Source organism: Colius striatus, chromosome 5 (genome assembly GCF_028858725.1).
Source record: "Colius striatus isolate bColStr4 chromosome 5, bColStr4.1.hap1, whole genome shotgun sequence".
In the NCBI taxonomy this organism is placed as follows: Eukaryota; Metazoa; Chordata; class Aves; order Coliiformes; family Coliidae; genus Colius; species Colius striatus.
The window spans coordinates 47409320-47427869 of NC_084763.1; the positions used below are offsets into that span (position 1 = coordinate 47409320).

The following is an 18550-nucleotide window of genomic DNA, read 5'->3' on the forward strand; positions in this document are numbered from 1 at the left end:
GCCTAAGCCAAAACAGCATTTTTGACTGCTTTGGAAAATGCAGACTATATTACTACTGTTGTGTAGAGAATTATGAATATCTCCTTACTGAAATACAACTTGACCAAGCTGTAAATGCAGATACCTGTGCAATGTCAATGTAGTAGGATGTGAATTCAAATCAATGTTAACTTTGATCCAGAATCTTTTGTATTTACCAAAGAGTGCATATCAGCAGACTATTTATAACATATGCTCCTTGTAGACAGAACAATGACTAGGAATTTAAATGTGAACATTTATGTAGTTTGGGTGTTTCCATCTTGTTTGTTCAGTTAATACATAGAATTAGTTGTTAAAATTTGGAACTGTGGGTAGCTGTGAATTTTCTTAGCTCTGTAGATTTACTAGCTTCAGTGGATTGGAGTGAGATTTTTTGTTTGCTGGTTTGTTGTGTTTTATTTTTTATTAGTGTGTTGCAACTAATCACTACAAAATGTGAGTACTCACCTCCCACCTAGATCTCTCTTCCCTCCCAGGCCTCTGCCACCAAACCCTTGATTTATGTGAAGCATTTAATAGAGTAAAAGAGCCTCAAGAGGAGGACTTCTCTGTGAAGTTTGGAGAAGGCTTTAATGAAAAGTTTCATTGTTATTTCATATTTACTTACCAAATCCTGCCAGAGTAAAATCTTGCCAAACTAGTCTTATATATTTCTTGTCTGGTCTTGCTAATGTATTGTTTTGTATCAGGACCTTGTCTGACGGGAAAAGCGACCAGAGCAGTTCAGGGTATGGCACAACAAATAGGTGATGCAGGAAAAATGAAATCTATCTAAAACTTCTTATGCAATATCGAGAAACTTTTAAAGGAACTAATTAGCAAAAGTGATGCAGCTTATATATCAAAGCTATTTTTAATGTAGATTGTAAATGCTGAAATAGCACCATAGTGCTTTAGGAGTGGGCGTTTCTACTATTGATTCTGTAATCGTGCACGTTTTCTTACATTTGCCTTGGAGGTGTGAAATACTTGTGGCAGGAAGAAAAAAATAAGGACACGGGAATATTGAAGTTGTAATTTCAGTTTGGATGCTGTTTGTTTTGATGAATGTGCCCAAGTCACTGAGCCAGTATTGCAGTTACCTGTTTTTAATGTTTCCATTCTTCAGTAAGAAGGTTAAGTGATGCAAACTAAAGTGGTGAAGTGTGTGACATGTGAGGGTTCAGGGTCTCTTTAAGCACAAATGAGGTTCTCAATTTCTGACTTTGCAGTGTAACCTAGCTTATGTTTCGATTCTGACCTGGCTTTTAGATCGAGAAATTAGTAGAGGAAGCCTAAATCAAGTCCTTTAGCAATGCAAGATGCTTTGTAGCTCATCAGTTAGGTTTTGTCTTCAAAGACTGAGTCTGTGGTGTAGATCCGAGAGGCAGAGGAGATTTCCTGAGGAGCTGGAGGATGAGGGATGATTCTCTTGTTTTAGTTTGAGAGCAGAGTTTACAAAGGCACCTCTTCAGCCAACTTCCTTTTAGAACTTGTTTAAGAATGCTGGAAGATTTCTGATGTACACAGAAAGCTGCTTCTGTCTGTGTTTTAGGGGAGTATTCAAACTTATAAAAAAGTTTATCCAAGGGTTTTCCTTATGTACCTTTTTTACAGAGTAAATTTCTGTGTTATGTAGCTACGTGTACACCTCTGTATGCATGACATTGTGAGTAATGTAGTACTATTTTTACTTATTCCTGAATTTTTACTTTAAAAAAATGGATACTGAATAATCTCTCAATGTGCTATGACTGTAAATGCTGTTTGGGAAAAAGCCATATACTAGGAAAATCAGTTAACTGTAAAATAAGTATTTGCTTAGAAGAAATGTAAGGGAATGATATTTAATGCTTAGAGAAATTATAGGAAAATATCTGTAATTTAATTTCTGAAATGACTAGCCTAATGACTAGAAAATGTAATTCTGAAATCTGATCATCATCTGATGAAGATTTACAGCAGTATTCAAGGTGGGAGTACTTACACAAGCAATGAAGTCAGTTTCATGGTTATCAAATAAATCTTTGACCTGTGCATGTATATCACATGCAAATAAAGAGAGTTCTAGGAAATTAAAACCAAAATGAATAACTCTTTGTCTTCTTCAATGCAGCATGCTGTCCAAGATTTCATCTGACATGACCTGTCAAGATTTAAAAACACATACATATTTAGAGGAATTATGGTGGCCCCTTTCTGTTTTCCTGTTCCATCCTTTAAGAAATCAAATGATTTTAAAGTTTTTAAGGATGGAGGCGTGCGTTGTTTGTTTGTTTGCTTTTTCCCCCTCCAGTTTGTTTGGTTACAGTCTTTTTGTTTGGTTGAGACCACTGGTTCTTTCTTTTGTGAATTCTAGATGCGGATACCTGAAAAGACTATGTTGCTGTTTGCTATTTTTAGGAAATCTGGTGCTTTGCAAGATGTTGCAAGTTCAAAGATCCTCATATTACTCACTTTTTGCAGTCACGCCTGCTCAGGGAAAAGCAAGGAGGTTCTCTTATTGCTGTACACCTAGCAACAGCCCGGGGCATTGGCACTGTTATGGGGCAGTATTTGAGAAGCAAGAAAAGATTATTATGTATCATGTTTAGGTTGTGTGTTTACAGTACAACTTTCCTCTGTTAGAAAACAAACATTTTAAGAATAGCACATTGAGTAGTAAACAGTGCTCAGGTCATGTAGTGATATGTAGAAGACACTTTGTGGACAGAACCTTATTTCTTATGGATTCCTTTTATATCAAAAGTAATAATGAAGACACAAAGCCAGTCTTCCCAGTTGCCAGTGGACACACGTGTACACCCAAAACTACACACACATCTATGCATATGTATGCACATATATGTGTGTCTATATGTGTGTGTATATGTGTTTTGGAAAATAAAAATCTGGAAAATGTTCTGTTTATAAGGTGAGATATCTTAATCTACCAACTCTTTCAAAGCACAGGTAGAATAGCTGCTTGATATCATTTAAATATTGGTTTATGTCCTTTACAGCTGTCCTGTAAAAGAACTGCACACTTTACAGATGGCTGTTGTATTTTATGCCTGTCTGAGAGATTATTTTGAGGACGGTGTATTTTCCTTTTATATGGTGCATATATTCAGTAACAGTGGGAATGCTTTTCTCCCGCTTGTCAGTGATGGGACTGTGACTCATGCAGAGCTGATAAAAATGGGAAGAGTATATATCTAATCCAGGGCAATTTAAAAAAAACCACAACTTTTGCTTTACATCTCAGTTTAGGTTTATTTTCAGTAATATAATCTAAATGGATGTTTTAATGTTGAGCATTTGTAGGACTGTCATGTTAACTATATGGTGGAATAACCTTTTCCCACTGGTATGTGATACCTAACATTTTCTTCTTTTATGCAGGATCCAAACTACTGGATACAAGTACATCGACTGGAACATGGAGATGGTGGCATCTTAGATCTCGATGACATTCTTTGTGATGTAGCTGATGACAAAGACCGTGTAAGTACAAATAGGTGTGAAAGCAGCTGAGAGTGCACTGCGTGTCAGTGTATCAGCCTTCTGTGTTCCCTGTGCATGTCCAAAAGTTGGAGTCAATACAGGGGCTTTAGTTTTTGTTACAGTTTGTTTGACAGATGTGAGAAGTCTGTTACTGTTAAGGGGCTTTTAAAAAAGTACAAGGAATCTTTTAGTGAAATAATGAGCTTTGCAAAAGTCCTTTTGGTTGTCCAGTAAGAGTCAAGTAAGAAAAGGCATCTGCAAGAACAAAAAAACACCTCATACTATGGAACAATAATGCAAAAAATGGAATCTGTAAGTGAATATTTTAGCTTCATGTTACCAGTTGAGTATGTGCAAAAACACCCTGTTGTTATTAACCGTGGAAGGTTGGTGGACTGTTTTTAAAAATGTTTTTGGGAGGAACTGCTAGTTATACAGAACTTGAGAAAATAATTATACACTGCTGGGTCTTGAGTACTTTTACTTTTTTCAAGTAGAGATTTAGATCATAGTCAGCTAAGAGGTTTTTGGTTATTGGCTGAGTGGCTGAGGTTATAGAATCTTGTGTCTTTGAATTATGTGTTCAGAAAGGGTAAGGTAAGAAACACTGTAGCAAACTGTAAAGACATATGTAAATAGGCCACTTCTCAAAGCAGCTTATGTTTGCTGAAGCTCTTCAGTGTACCTGAGCCTCATACAGACTTCAGTATGGAAATGTGTTTCAGGACCCTGCTCCTTCACAGAATCCTTCATTGCTTCTGTTGGAAGCAATAAACACTCCAAAGGCTCCTTGAAAACTGACCAAATGATGACTCTTAGGCTAATTTTCAGAAATAAATACTTGGCCTGCAGTTATTTCTTGTGACAAAATTTAATAGACATGGTTATTTTAACCAGTCTTTTGTAGAAGAAAATAATATGTGAGGAGTCTTGGGACATGGAGACTCCTTGCTGTCTGAAATGTTGGGATTACTCAAGCTGTATAGAGTAACAGTGTGGAGTTTTCAGGAATTTATTCCATAAATATAGTGCCCAGCTAAGATTTCATGAAAAGCTAATTAAAACCTCTTAGTTGGTTATGTCATGTTGAAGTGCTTAGCTGCATGATTAATTTAGCTTTTGCTTATAGGCCTTGAGGAGGCTGGTGCATGCTGTCACTATATATACACACACATGTGTATGTATGTGTGTATATTTATGTTTTTAAACTTTTTTGACTCCTCCCGTGCTCCTCCCTTCAGAAAGAAAAGCTTGAATTCTGGTGACTTCAGGACCTCATTCTTTGTCTGTTACGTTGGCTTGCTGCATTCAAGTGGGGTAATTCCTCACAGTGAAACTCTGTGGGTGTTTTATGTGCGTGACTAATAGTTGGAAAACTCTGACTGCAACTGAAACAGGCAAAGTCATTGTTACAATATTGTTTTTGTGTATAGATGGACAAGATACCTAGCAATTAGTAGTATTTATTTCTGCATTTACCAAACTCATATCCTCTGATTCTGTGAATCTGGTGTGTCTCTACTGATATCACTTATCAGTTAAATTTCCTTAAAAAAAAAAAAGGGACCTTGTAGAATTGATTAGGAAGGTGCAAGATAAACATACACTGTGCTATACTGGTTTATGTCCTTGAATTAATCATTCTCACTTGACCTTCACGTTTGGTTCTTTCAAAACATTGCAATCATCAGTCATAGTTTTTCGGTTTTTCTGCTTCATAGTTTACAAATGGCCTTTTTGGCCCCCTTGGTTCTGGATTGTTAACTTTGCATTTAATGCTTCTTCCATAGTCTATCAACTAGTTTTATATTAGCAGGACCTGATACAGGTCTCATTAATGCAAGATTCTGAATATGTCTCCAGTTAGTGATATTTTGTATAAATACACTTTTACATATCTTGTTAGCATTTAAACAGATGGTGTGTAAATATTTCATTCAATTATTATTGAGGTCTGTACGATTACTTATGCTCAAAATTCAACATTTTATTATAACTTTTTAAAATGGGATAAACATATCTAAGGTATCGCAAAAGTAAACACTTAGTATCTTTGTGTTTCTTTTCACAAGGAAGTTCTTCACATTTTTGAAGGCAAGTTAGTTGTGCTATTTGCCACCTGTCATCTGTACTTTTGAAAACTGGTTTGTTCCTGTCATAGTTCTTTAGATGTAAGGATCATTCCTACAGTGATAGATGTAATTGTTGTCTTTTATGTTGCTTTTATGCCACAATTGATGTAGAATGTCATATAAGGATAATACAGAATATATTAGTAAAATAAAACACTAATGTGAAGACTGTATTTACTCGTGTTTCACTGTCTCCATGGAGAAAATATTATATCTTATAACAAATACAAAGATGCTTAGAGACAACAGCTGTTCTGAGTGGAGTAATAGAAGTATCTTTGATGATGTCCTTCACATTAAAATGCAGCATGCTTGGGTGACTTCATTCAGCTGCTTCTGTGCCTATATTTTGGTATTCTTTTGTCACTTACTGAAAAAATATGAGTGAGTAAGAGTTAACTTTATTCATTTTTTTTAATTGGAATACTTTTTTGTGATCTGTTGATTGAAGCACAAATTTTTCCCAGGTTTTATTATGGAAAGGTGATTTTCAAAGGAAATATAGAATTTTTTTTTTACATTAATCTCTGTGTATACATGAGTACAGATGGGTTGACTCACTTTTGTTATTTTTGAAAAATGTTTGACTATAAGAAACAAGAATGTGTTTTCAACTAGTAACGTCCATTCCAGTCCTAAGTATGAGCATGTTCAGTACTGTTTGAGGAAACTCATTGAAAACCTTGGGCAAATAAATAATCAATATCCAGAAATAAGGAAAAATAGCTACATTTAACTTGCTTTTTTTTCACTGCATAACCTATTTTCATTACTTTAAAAATACAGAGGTTTGTGCATTTAGTGATTACAAACAGTGTTTTAAAGATAGATTTTGTTTGGATTTACTTGTAAAAGTAGCCCTTTGTTTGAAGGTTCTCAGAAAACATATGTCTACTTGACAAGTTTCCAGCTTGATGATAACGTACTTGATTACCTCAGTTCAGTTGTTAGTTAGGCAGGTATTCTCAACAGAAGAAAATTCCCAGCCAGCTGAAGGAAAAGAAACCCAGGCATCCTTAACCATGGTTTCTTCTGACAGGATGAAGCCCATAGACACATCAATGATCGCCCATACTTGGGGTGTAAGATGAAAATACTTATTTGGAGACCTCATAAGCCCTTGTTTATTCACAAAAAAAAATATTCAGGAAATTGTTGTGTAATCTCTCATTTTAAAAGTATGTGTAGTACTATAACCTGCTCCCAGTTGAATTCTCACTGAAATAGTCACTTGTGATTTGCACAGTTTAAACAAAAAAAAAGTTTAATGTGCAATTATATGTAATTTTTTCCAGCATAGTAATGCTCAGGCTGTTGCTCTGTGAAAAGGTCTGGAGATCAGAATGGCTATGTTTGGTGTACCTACATTTCTGAAAAATCAGAGGCTTTCCTTCCCAAGAGAACAAGGATCTATCATTAAGAGCCACTGGTTTTGGTGAGCAGCTGGGCAAATAGAGGTAGCTTGAAGCAAAGCAGGGTATGAACTTAATGCCAATTTTTTATAAATTAATTTTCCCAAATGTATTAAGTTTTGACTTACCTTTGGGGTTAGCAACCTGTATATGTAAAAGCATCAACATCTTGCCATTTCCTTCATCAGTGTTCTAATAAATTCAACACTTAGTTATGGTTCTAGTTGCATCCTGGGTTTATTTTTGTAAAGAATAGTCTTTCTTTGCTTGACTTATTTTTGCAAATAGTCAGGTCTTCACCATGAATCATTCTTTCATATACTCACTGAATGTAGAGATAAAAACTGAAGGAATATAGTTTGATGCTTTTGGAGTGAAGTTTCTTGCTTACCACGGTATTGTGTTTATGATATTAGTATATGGCCTCGGTTAATGTGATGTCAGTGAATACTGCTGGTTAGATATCCTCTGAACCGCCTAGAAAGACACACGACAAGTTGCTATTTTGAGTGGAATGCTGTTGGTGATAAGATGGAGATGGATTTAGTAGATTTTTGATAAAATGGAGTTTGTAAATGCTCATGATCTAGAGGTAAATATGTTTAGTAATTAAATGGCTACTGAAATTCCATGAGAACGATAACACTTGATTTACATCTGCTTGTACAGAGACTGTTAATATTATTGTGAATTTAGTGCCTGCTTACTTCAAGTGTTATGGCAGAAAGCCTTTGAGCAGCTTCTTCACATAATATGAAGGCATATTAGGAACTTTTCTCAGTGTAGTGGAAAGTAAATGGTCTTCTGGTTTTTGTTTTAAACATATGGTCATTTCTAAATAATACTGTTGTTTTGTTTACTTCCTCTTGGAAAGCACTGTTGGGTTAGAGAGGCATGTGATACACAAATATTGGTTTGGAAAAGATGACAGTGTTTGTTTGTAACAAATGATACATTGAAACCAACACAAAAATAAGTCTATTTTGAGCAAATGTGTTATGGTGTTGAGGTTAAAGGCTAGCTAGGGACTGGAGAGCCATGATTACTGCTATTGATTTTTGTTCTGTCACTATTTCTTTTAGGGACGGTTTTGCAAGACCCCAGTTCTATCATAAATTCTATGTAGACCAGTAACAACATGATGCTGGTAGAGAGAATGAGATTCTGGTAACCTCACGTCTGTTCCTTTTCTCCACAATGTTCGAGAGCTTTTGAACTTTGATGAAAGTTGCACGGATAAACTTGTGTTATCTTTAGATTTCCATCAGCACACAATCAGAATACTCAAAGTAGTGTTGTTTGTTCTAAATTTGGGTGTCTCTCTGAATCATTTAAGGAAACTTACAGCTGAATTTACATTTGAGTTCTTTTTGACTGTCGAGGTAAGAATTTAACCCTAAACTCATGAACGGAGAAAAACAACTTGTACTTTAGAAGTACAAGTTTCTTTCTGCTGTTAACAGATACCCTAGAGTGCCTGAAAGAACTGCAAGATCCAATGCAACAAGCCTGACAGTGAAACTTAAAAATGCCAAAACATACTCAAATTGCTCAACAGTATAATTCTTAGTATTTACAATACCATGACTGGAATGCTTTTCTTCCTTTTTCCTTTAAACTTTTCCATTAAATTTCAACTACTGCCATGATTATCTCTGTCACAATGTATGTTTTCTCCTTGTTCTGTGACTGCCTTCCCTGTATCCTAGGAAAACAGGATGACCTTGAAACAGTTTGTTATTACTCACAAGTGACTTGGCAAAGCGCATTTTGAGCATAAGGCATTCTTTTCTTGTAATGGCTTAAAATAACTACTTGAGCCACTGAGCTTGGGAAAGTAGTGATACTGGGAAGGGAACCTTTTGATTATTTTCTGTTAATAAAGTTAAAAAAACCTTCAGTTTAACAATAAGCTCTTGATCTCATCTAGTATTCTACAGTGTTTTATTTTTAATTACTTAATTTTAGTTTTTAGACAATTTGGTATTAAGTTGGGACAAACTGGTAGAAACAGAATGTCTCTTTAAACCAGATTTTAGTGCATTAATGTGCATGATTTTTAGGTCTATCTTGCTGATGAATTTCAAGTAAAAAAAATCAAAGTTTTTATGTAGTCTTTATTCCCAGCTTTTATTTAATGAAGACATATTTGCAAATAACATACTCCAGATATAAATACTATATTCTGTCAAGGGATGGAATTAAAATGCTTTTGATATTTCTAATAAATTAAGTTTTAACTTGATAATGTTTATGGATGAGTCTAAACTCCACAGAAATGAGGAAATACTAGGCATTATATATTAATATTGAAAAGTGCATTTTCCAATCACTGAGAGATACTAGATGTAACTAAATGTTGCCTTCGTCTCTAGTTCTTAGTTTTACATCTTTCACTATTCTCCAAATGATTAATCACATAATAATTTGCTTTTTCTAGTTCTGTGAAGATAACATTTGTATTCATATTTATTGTTTATTTTTGGGATAAATTGCAATATTCCAATTTCTTTCCAGTATTATTCATATAGATATATCAATGCATTAAGAATTCCTAGGTGGGAGAGGAGTAACATTTGAAAATTAGTTTCTGTGGAGATCTGGAGAGCTGCAGGTAAATCTGACTTCTGGAAATGGAATAATTTGGTAAAAACTGTTGTCTGAGGAACAGCAGGCCTATGCACAAATATGATATGCTAGGGAAGACCATGACAGTGTTGTCAACACTGTCAATATTATCAACCTGAGCAACAGTGGCTGGGTTAGCACAGTTAGAAACCCCATGGGATAGGCAGAAGGGTCTGATGTATACATAACTAATTGGAAGATAGAAAATGAGCAGGTATTGTTCAATATTTGCAGTTGTTCTAAAAAATGGGAAGGAGGATTTGAATACTGGAGTGACAAATTCCATTATTGTGTGTGAAATGGAATATTGATTGTAAATGCTAGTTATGAAGAGTTGTAGAAGCATCCTGTGGTAGAGAGGGAGTAGACAATGGATAAAATATCCGTTATGGATAAAATATCACTTTGGCAAATGTGACGAGCTTTCAGAGAGAATCTTTTAGCTGAATGCATAAAATAAGGAGTTCCGAGCTTTTACATTTGGGAAAATGTTTTTGGTTTTGTAATAGACCTCTGGAAACATGAGCTTATACTGCAAGGTACAGCTCTGAGAGATGCAATAAGATCTAAGGTGGCTTTCAGTGGCTTACTCTTGTGTCTGTCTCTCACCCATGTTATCATCCCCATCCTACCGTTTACTTCACGCAGGCCCCAGCACTCTTTTGATCTTGCCTCATAGTGGAGTTATTCACTAAAATGGCAGAGGACTACTCCTTGCAAAAATAACAAGGCTGCTGGTGGCTCTGGAGCTATCAGTGTGGTCCATGTGGTGAAGCAAGGGGAAAGGAAGGGAATAGTGATGGAATCTTAATACTGAACATATTGGTGGTGAGCCCTCTGCTTCCTTCAGCCATAAACCAAGCAATCAGAAAAGATTTTGTAGAAATAGCAAAAGCACAGAGCAAATGTTAGCATTGTTTGCAGGTATAGATGAAAGGCTTCTTTACCAACAATGTCTAAATGGGTCAGGACCCTCAGCCTTGAAAAGAAGATGGAAGCAGTAAACTGTAGATTACCGTAAAATCAGAAGTGACATCGAGGAATCACAGAATAGCAGAGATTGGAAGGAACCTCTACAGATCTAGTCCAACCCCCCTGCTAAAGCAGGTTCACCTCAATCAGGTCACACAGGAATGCATACAGGTGGGTTTTGAAAACCTCTCGAGAAGGAGCCTCCACACCCTCCCTTGGGAGCCTATGCCAGGGTCCCTCACCCTCTCCGTTAAGTAGTTTTCCTTTAAGTGGAGCTCTCTGTGTTCCAGCATTATTACCCCTTGTCCTGTCATTTGAGACAGCAGAACAAAGTGCTGCCCCATCCTTTTGAAATACACCTTTTAAGTACTTGTAAGTGTTAATGAGGTCCTCCCTAAGTCTTCTCCAGGCTGGACAGTCTCAGTTTCCACAGCTTTTCCTTATAAGAAGGTGTTCCAGTCCCCTCATCATCTTGGTGGCCCTGCACTGGATTCTCTCCAGCTATTCTCTGTCCCTCTTGAGCTGGGGAGCCCAGAACTGGACACAGTACTACAGATGAGGCCTCACCAAGAACCTCTCTTGACCTCGGCCACACTCTTCTTGATGCATACCATTGCCATTGGCCTTCTTGGCCACAGGGGCACATTGCTGGCTCATGTTTAGTTCCTTCTTTTGCAGTGCAAGGTCTGGGACATCAAGTGAAACTAAAGTTATCATAAATGAAAGGAGATTAGTTTTGTGTGTAAAATACTATATTCTGTTTTCATAGGTGATTTCTTGAGTGCTGCAGATTCTTATATTTAGGGGAACTTTGAATAAATATAATCTAGACCTTTTTTTTGCATCTTTAAATGTTTTAAGGATCTCTGTCCTTTTTGGTTTCCTTTGTAATTCGCTTTTTCTCAGAAATCCTTTCATTAACTCTGATTATTCTTGTTACATTTCTTGCACCTGTTTTAGGTCTAATGTGTTTTTTTTTATTGAAGTGAAATGATCAGAAGTTTACCTGGTATTTGTTACAAAGTTAGATGCATTTTAATGGATTTTAAAAGTTTATTTGTGTCTTTGTTGGTCTTAATTACTAATATTTTTTTTTTGTGTAACAAGCATGATTAGAATATGTTGTAAGAGTAGGTACCTGCAAAAGATTTCAAACTTTCCTTGACCTTAGTTTTTATGATCTATCAGAATATCTCTGATTTTTATCAAATGCTGCAGATGCTTCAAGAAGTTTTGGAGGACATATTTTTTTCTTGAGATGTCATGGTTTTAATGCATAATGCTGAATTGTCTGCTTATTTTTACTCCTCAAAGAGATGATGCTTGTAAATCACAGGAACTGGTAACTTAAGTAGGGTTTCAATTTGTGAGAAAGTCTCTTTAAACTTTGGTGAAAACCGCAGAGGATTGAAATGATGGTAGTCTCACAATGTCTAATATTAGTAACACTGAAGGTCAGTATGTGGATATGGATGATGATTGCCTACAGTATTACAAGCCCATCACAATAAAGAGATACTTTGTACTAAAAATATTTTGTAATGGATTTTTTTTATGTCCTGTAATAATTACAAACTCCCTGCTTAGATGTAGTTGTAGATAGTATGAAGCAATGCTTTCTAATTCTTCACAGGGTAGATCTCCACAAAAGTCTGCAGTAAATCTAGAATTAGGCCATTATGTCTAATAAATGCATGATACTCTGGTAGCTTTTCATTAATTTTAGCAATTTGTCCTTTGTCCTAGAGGTGTATGAGTCATCCTACAGCAAAGGAAGAAATTGCAGAAAAGGTTGGTTATGGAAATTCTTTAGCACTCCTCTCTTACTCCTTGATATCAGCAGATCTTAAAAGAAATGCTGTTCCAGCCTCACAGATATTTCCTAACAAGGTGATGAGACACACACTCCAGAGGACTGACCCATATTGAAGCTTAATTATAGTAATGGATAATCCTGCAAGTATAAATTATTCACAGTTGTTTTGTATGTGAAGTAGTGTAATGAATAAAATAAGGAGAAGTTTCTGGAGAAGACCCTGAACAACAGTGTTAAGTTTGTTAAAAGATAGTCTTCCTCCTTGTCTTTTAACACAGATTTGAATCTGACAGCATTAGGTTTGCAGGTGCATTCCAATATACACAGCTATGAGTTTTGGATATGTTTTGCTTAATAGAAATCAATAGCAGCAAGTCTTGGGGGCTCTACACCCTTGTAGGGTTCCTTGACTAACATGTTATGCAAGGGAAACATTCCGACCTAAACAGTCCTGGTACAAAAGTTGCAATCTTAGCTGTCTGATAATATTCCCACACTGTCGCTAGCATGAGAATTTATTAGCATTACCCTCTTATCCATTGATAGCAACAGGACTTCAGCAGAGTGACAAGGGGTAACAAGCTGGAACACAAAAAAATTCCATTTGAACATAAGAAAAACCTATATTACTATGAGGGGGATGGAGCACTGGCACAGGCTTCCCGGGGGGGATTATGAAGTCTCCTTCTCTGGAGGTCTTCAAAACCAGCCTGGATGTGTTCCTGTGTGACCTGATCTAGGTGAACCTGCTTTGGCAGGGGGGTTAGAATAGATGATCTCTAAAAGTCCCTTCCAACCCCTACCATTCTATGCTACTGTGATAAGATTCATACATAGTCTTGGACTTTATTTTCCGTTTGACCTGCTAGATGATGTCACTTATAAGTTTGTGGTGTGAATAGTCTTTCTGACAAAGAGAGAAGAAGGAATATTTGAATTAGGTTAAAATAGTGGCCCTAATGAATGGGGCACCTACTTCATGCTGAAGGTTCCTTCAGTTAAGTACCTTGGATCCAACAAGAGGAAAATAATGCTGTCTTTTTTTGGGAGCTTTCAGTATTCTGGCTGTAGTCCAGAAAGGAAGGAGTTAAGAAGATGCTTTGAACCGAAAGTCTTCTGCTTCATCCCCACACCCTGTTGGTGTACTTCCACACCCTGTTAGTGTGCAGGGAACTACCTTCCTACCTTCCGTTCACCTTTAGCGTGCTCAGCAGGATAGTCACTACATTTTTCAGATTGGCATCACTGCTGAAGCCTGTTTGAGTTTATACAGCAAGAAGGAGTTCTGCCTGCTCTTCGGTGGCATACAGCGTTGCAGGACCATCAACTTTTGCCATTTGTACAACCTGTTGGAAGAACTCAAATTGTTCTTAGGTGGGCTCCATTCCTTGTAGTTGCTCCACTTCCTATAGGACTGAAGACTTTGCTGTAAGTTTGATGGAATCTTGATGGTACTGAGTTTTCATTTTCTTGGGACACTGCTTGAACTGTACTTTGGTGGCTGAAATGGCAGACACACCTAAGAGGAAAATTACAAAGAAGTCGTCGTCTTTTTCATATGATCGCCGGAGAGATTCAGTGAAAGTTAGGAGACAGTCCAAGTCTCTCAGCTTTAAGTCAGCTACATTGGGTGCTCAAAAAAGACAGGCACAGAAAAAGCAGGTTTGTATTTGGATATTCCTCAAAAACATATCCTTCATAAATTCTTAAAAAGATTGTAAAACTTGCTGTGTTAATACGAAGAGGAAAACAATCTGGTGGTTTGCAATCCGCGTGTGAGTACGTATGTGTATACACACAAACTTGTATGCAGCTAAAGCCAGATTTTATTTCTCAAGAGCTAGCTAGACTTGTGAAGTTAATTTTACTGCAAGAAAAGTCTGAGTCTTTTCTGCTCTTAAGACGTGATTTATTTCTGTTTTATCTCAAGGAGTTGCTACTTTAGTGTAATATATGCCTGGCGAGTTTTTGGTAGTGTGTTGTCTGTTGTGCTCGAAAGCATGATGGGTACCGAGAGCTTTGAAACTACTATTCAAATTACAACTGTTTCACTGCTCTTCATTATTATTATTTTACTTTTTTAGTGTCAAAATGTACCAGACTGAGAGCTTTAGGGAGTGAAATATTTTACTTATTCCAGAACAGGTAATGCAAGTCAGCAGCAGCAGCACCTGTTCTGGTGGGACCAGTTCTTAGGGTTAGAGGGCAGCTTAATGCCTCAGCAGTGCTGCACTGCCGTAGTAAGAGACTTTCTAACACAGGTCTTCATCTGTCTTAGTTGTATTCTATTTAAATGAAATTTCTCCAAAGAGAAGATGTAGTGTGTGCTATGGTAAATGGAACTGCAACAAGTTGAAATGAAATGTCTTTGTATACCGATCTCTGATTTAATCTAACATGAAAGGAACACAGGATCACTGACTGTAAGCCACCTCTCGCTCTGCATTTGTGTGCACACGGTGCCTTTTTGTAGGGTTTAAAGGAGCTTGCCGGGGAACTTTAATTAGCTGTTCAGAACATAAAGTATTTTAATACTTTGCAAATAGAGTTTCTGCAAATGCTTTAAAGTAGACTAGATTTTCATTAGCAGTATATGTGAATTTCTACAAGCAAGTAGTGTTCAGATCCCAGCCACCACATCTGCTCCTAAATTTTGAGGGCAGTATATCTATTCAGATTTAAGAGAATTTAAGTTATTGTGTCCAGTGTATACTTTAGTCTTAGCTTAAAACAAGAATGAATTTGGTATGTGTGGGTTTGTATTTGTTTTTTTTACTGTTTCTGTTGTTCTTGAAAGCTTAACCTGTTCATTTAAATACTAGAATACTAGGATATTCAGGTTTAGTGTTAAATGCAGTCATAGCTGAAGCCCCTTTGTTTAAATTAAGCTCCAGAAATTTTGTACGAGGAAATATTTTAAGAAATCAGGAACACTTTCAAAAGGGCACCAAGCTCTGGTTATTTTTTCTTCTTCTATTATCAGATGTAATTTGAGAAGTAAAAGTTGTAAATCTGAATTTTACAACTGTGAAACACCAAATGACGTCTGTGAGCCTTCACTTTCATTGGATCTTTTGAGGAACTAGCAAGTCTACTCAAATTAATTTGATAAGTGTATTTGGAGGTGCAAATCAGTGAGTACCCCTGTATTTCAAAGGCAGACCTTAAGATTCTTGAGTCCTCTCATCTTTTGGATAGTTGCCATGGTTATTGTGTGACCTCTAGTGGTTACTGAAAAATATGCTCACTTACTGAATTCAGGCGGATGCTTGAACAAGACCTGAATGTGTGTTCTTGTTGGTTTAATTATTGAATCCTATAAATCCTACTTTTTACTGAAAAGAAAAAAAAATTATCTGCTTCAACTTTACATTTTATGATGTCACTTTCAGAAAGTGTTTTGCTGAAATCATGGACGTGTATCTGAATTGCAGTGCTCATAGCTGCAAAATTACAGGAGCTAGTTTAAGAAACTTTCACTATTTTGGCTTGGTTACAATATGTTGGTGAGTGAAACAGCTGAGATGAAGCAATATAGGAAAAGCCATGTTTTGATTAACTTGTGTATTGGATAGATCTGAAGAAAGGCTTTTCTATCTGAAGAATGTTCCTCCCCCCCAATGTTCCAGTTAACTGTAAAAAAATGTTCACTTTTCTTATAAGCTTAGTCAGGTTTCAATCTTTTAATTATAAACAAGACAAAAAGATCTTTACTTCCTCCTGCTTTGCCCCCACCCCCTTCCAATGGCAACTATGGCTAATACATGTTGGAAATACTATTGATCAAAACACACAACTGCTTTTGTCACTGTTGAATTTTTAAAGTACTGAAGAAAATTACAGATTTGAAGTTATTGGAATCAAATCAGTTTTCAGCCAGCCAGACCTAACTTCTGTAATTATGTAGGCCTGAGTATTGAATAAGTGGTAAGTAGTTCTTTACTGTAGCAGGAGAAATATTACTTTAAAAAGTCTTTTTTGTTACTTCATTGCTTTCTTCCTTTTTTTAAAAAATTTTTCTTATGGGTATTTAACATCTGAGAGTGTTTAAAACTCTGCTTTGGTCTTTGCAGTTTTAGGAGACAATAGTAGACTTTGGTGCTCACAATACATGTGGTTTTGCTTGGGTAGTCCCCTGGAGGAGCAAGACTCTGCCTTTGTGTATACAGCCTGGGAAGCCAAAATTAGCTTTCTAAGTGTCTTGGTAGATTGATATCAATCAAAGTCTGTTAAAATTATAATACTCTACAAAATCCTTTTCTATTTCTTTAGCCTTTGTATTGCTGACCAGCCTTTTTTGCAGAGTTTGATTTTTTCTTTCGTTTTGTGGTAAAATTTCCATTTTGATTTTCTTTAACTAAAAAAAAAAAAAGTTCTTACATTAAATATTAAAATGAAATATAAAATACTAATGAGAGCCTGAGAGCATTTTAAAAAAGCACTTGTCACAGTCTTCGAATTACAATGATACAAATGTGTCTAAGGAAAATTGCTGCACTACTTTTCTGGGTCTTTTTTTCATCTAATATAAAATTTTTCCCATGTAATGTAAACATGAACTTCTTCCAAGGTAATCTTCCCTTCAAATTATGTACTACTACAGATGACTTCTGTTGATTTCCCTAGACTTACCTGTTCAGAGGTAGAGAATCTGATGGCAATTACTTTCACTGGCTGCTGATATTGTTGTATTAGTTAATCTGGATGGAAAACCAGATTACAAAAACTGTAATCTGGCAGTAACTTCTTAGGTATACAAGTGTTATGCAACACAATCTGTGAAATGTTTGGTAGATTTAGAAGTTTTCCCCTTTTCTGTTTTGAATGAAGAACAACTTCAGTTACATGATGTAAAACCTATAAATAAGTTTTAAGAAAACTTGAGATCAAGATGCATATGTGCAAAGGAACATTAAAAAGAGATCCAGTGCTATTTTTAGCTGTTTTGTGAGAGCCTCTCAAGTATTGTTTCTCTCTGTCATCGCCAGCTGACTGATTACCATGACACGGGCTGGGGCCTCAGTAGATTAATTAAGATTTGAAAATGTTTTCCTGATAACTACTAATGTTTTGGAGCTTGGCAGATCTTCAAACTCACGCAAGAGTATAAAAAGCTTGTGTAGACTATAGATTTCTGGTTTGTTCCCATAGATTCCTATTTTTTTTTTCCCATGAAGTCCTATAGAATTGAGCTAAATATCTTTTTCTGTGCTTTTCTTTTAAACTCTGTAATTTCAGAACCGTGTGGGATGCACTGTCCACTACCCCGATGCGGAACAGTATGTACAAAGAGGGTGGTGTTAGAAAACCTCCAAATCCCTCTGTTTAAATCTGACTCAGTTAATAGGCATTCTCCAGATCACTTGTTATGAGCATCTGAGAGCAGGCAAAGGCCTATGAGTTACACTTCCTACTTTCTTATTAGAAGGAATTAGTGTGCGGAAGAAGGACATGGGAAAGGCTGGGAATGCAGGGGAAGGGGGCAGCTCAAAGGTAGCAATGGCATGTCACATTGAATGTACATAGATGTGCCAGTGCAGTGCTACTGGGGTGTGACAAGTCTGATGAGCAAAACACGTATCACCAATACCAGCAAAGCAAATCATTTGTGATCTATTAAAGATACCTAAGCAGTAAAGAAAAACTAGGCATTTCAAATAATTAGTTTTCGGCCATTACTTTTGAAAACCGTGGTCTGTGATTGCTTTCTTCTGTTGACTTTCTTCCTGTCTTCTTGCAAGAGCTTGTTTTGAAGTCTCTTAGGAATATTGAATGTCGTCCCTGGGTAGAAAGAAGTCAGCTTTAAGTATGAGCCCTTAGGATTTGTTGTGAGAATCTGATCCTTTTTCTTTTACAAGCTTATCTGGTTTAATTTTAAAGAAAAAACCCATGTGGTGTGTGTAACAGAGCACTAGGAGATAAAAGAGTGTAGCTTCCTCTGGCAGTTGGGTTATTAGAAGTAACTTGTCCTAACTAAACTAATTCACTTTGAAGCATGGCCAGCTGTTGGCCATGGAGGTTAGTAATTAGTACTAAAGCTGTGATCTTAGCAGAGTGAGATAGGCTGTGGTCAGTGAAGTAGG

The 18550-nt window shown here is 36.4% G+C and overlaps 1 protein-coding gene across 12 annotated transcripts in view; it reads left to right on the forward strand.

The window, feature by feature from the left end:
- Positions 1-18550, forward strand: part of PARD3 (par-3 family cell polarity regulator) — a 453311-nt gene that overhangs the window by 48718 nt on the left and 386043 nt on the right. For all 12 annotated transcript variants that reach the window (XM_061996551.1, XM_061996556.1, XM_061996554.1 and 9 more), the window contains exon 2: positions 3406-3507. In XM_061996551.1, the coding sequence (XP_061852535.1) occupies positions 3406-3507 (102 nt within the window). The remainder of the gene's footprint in view (positions 1-3405; positions 3508-18550) is intronic.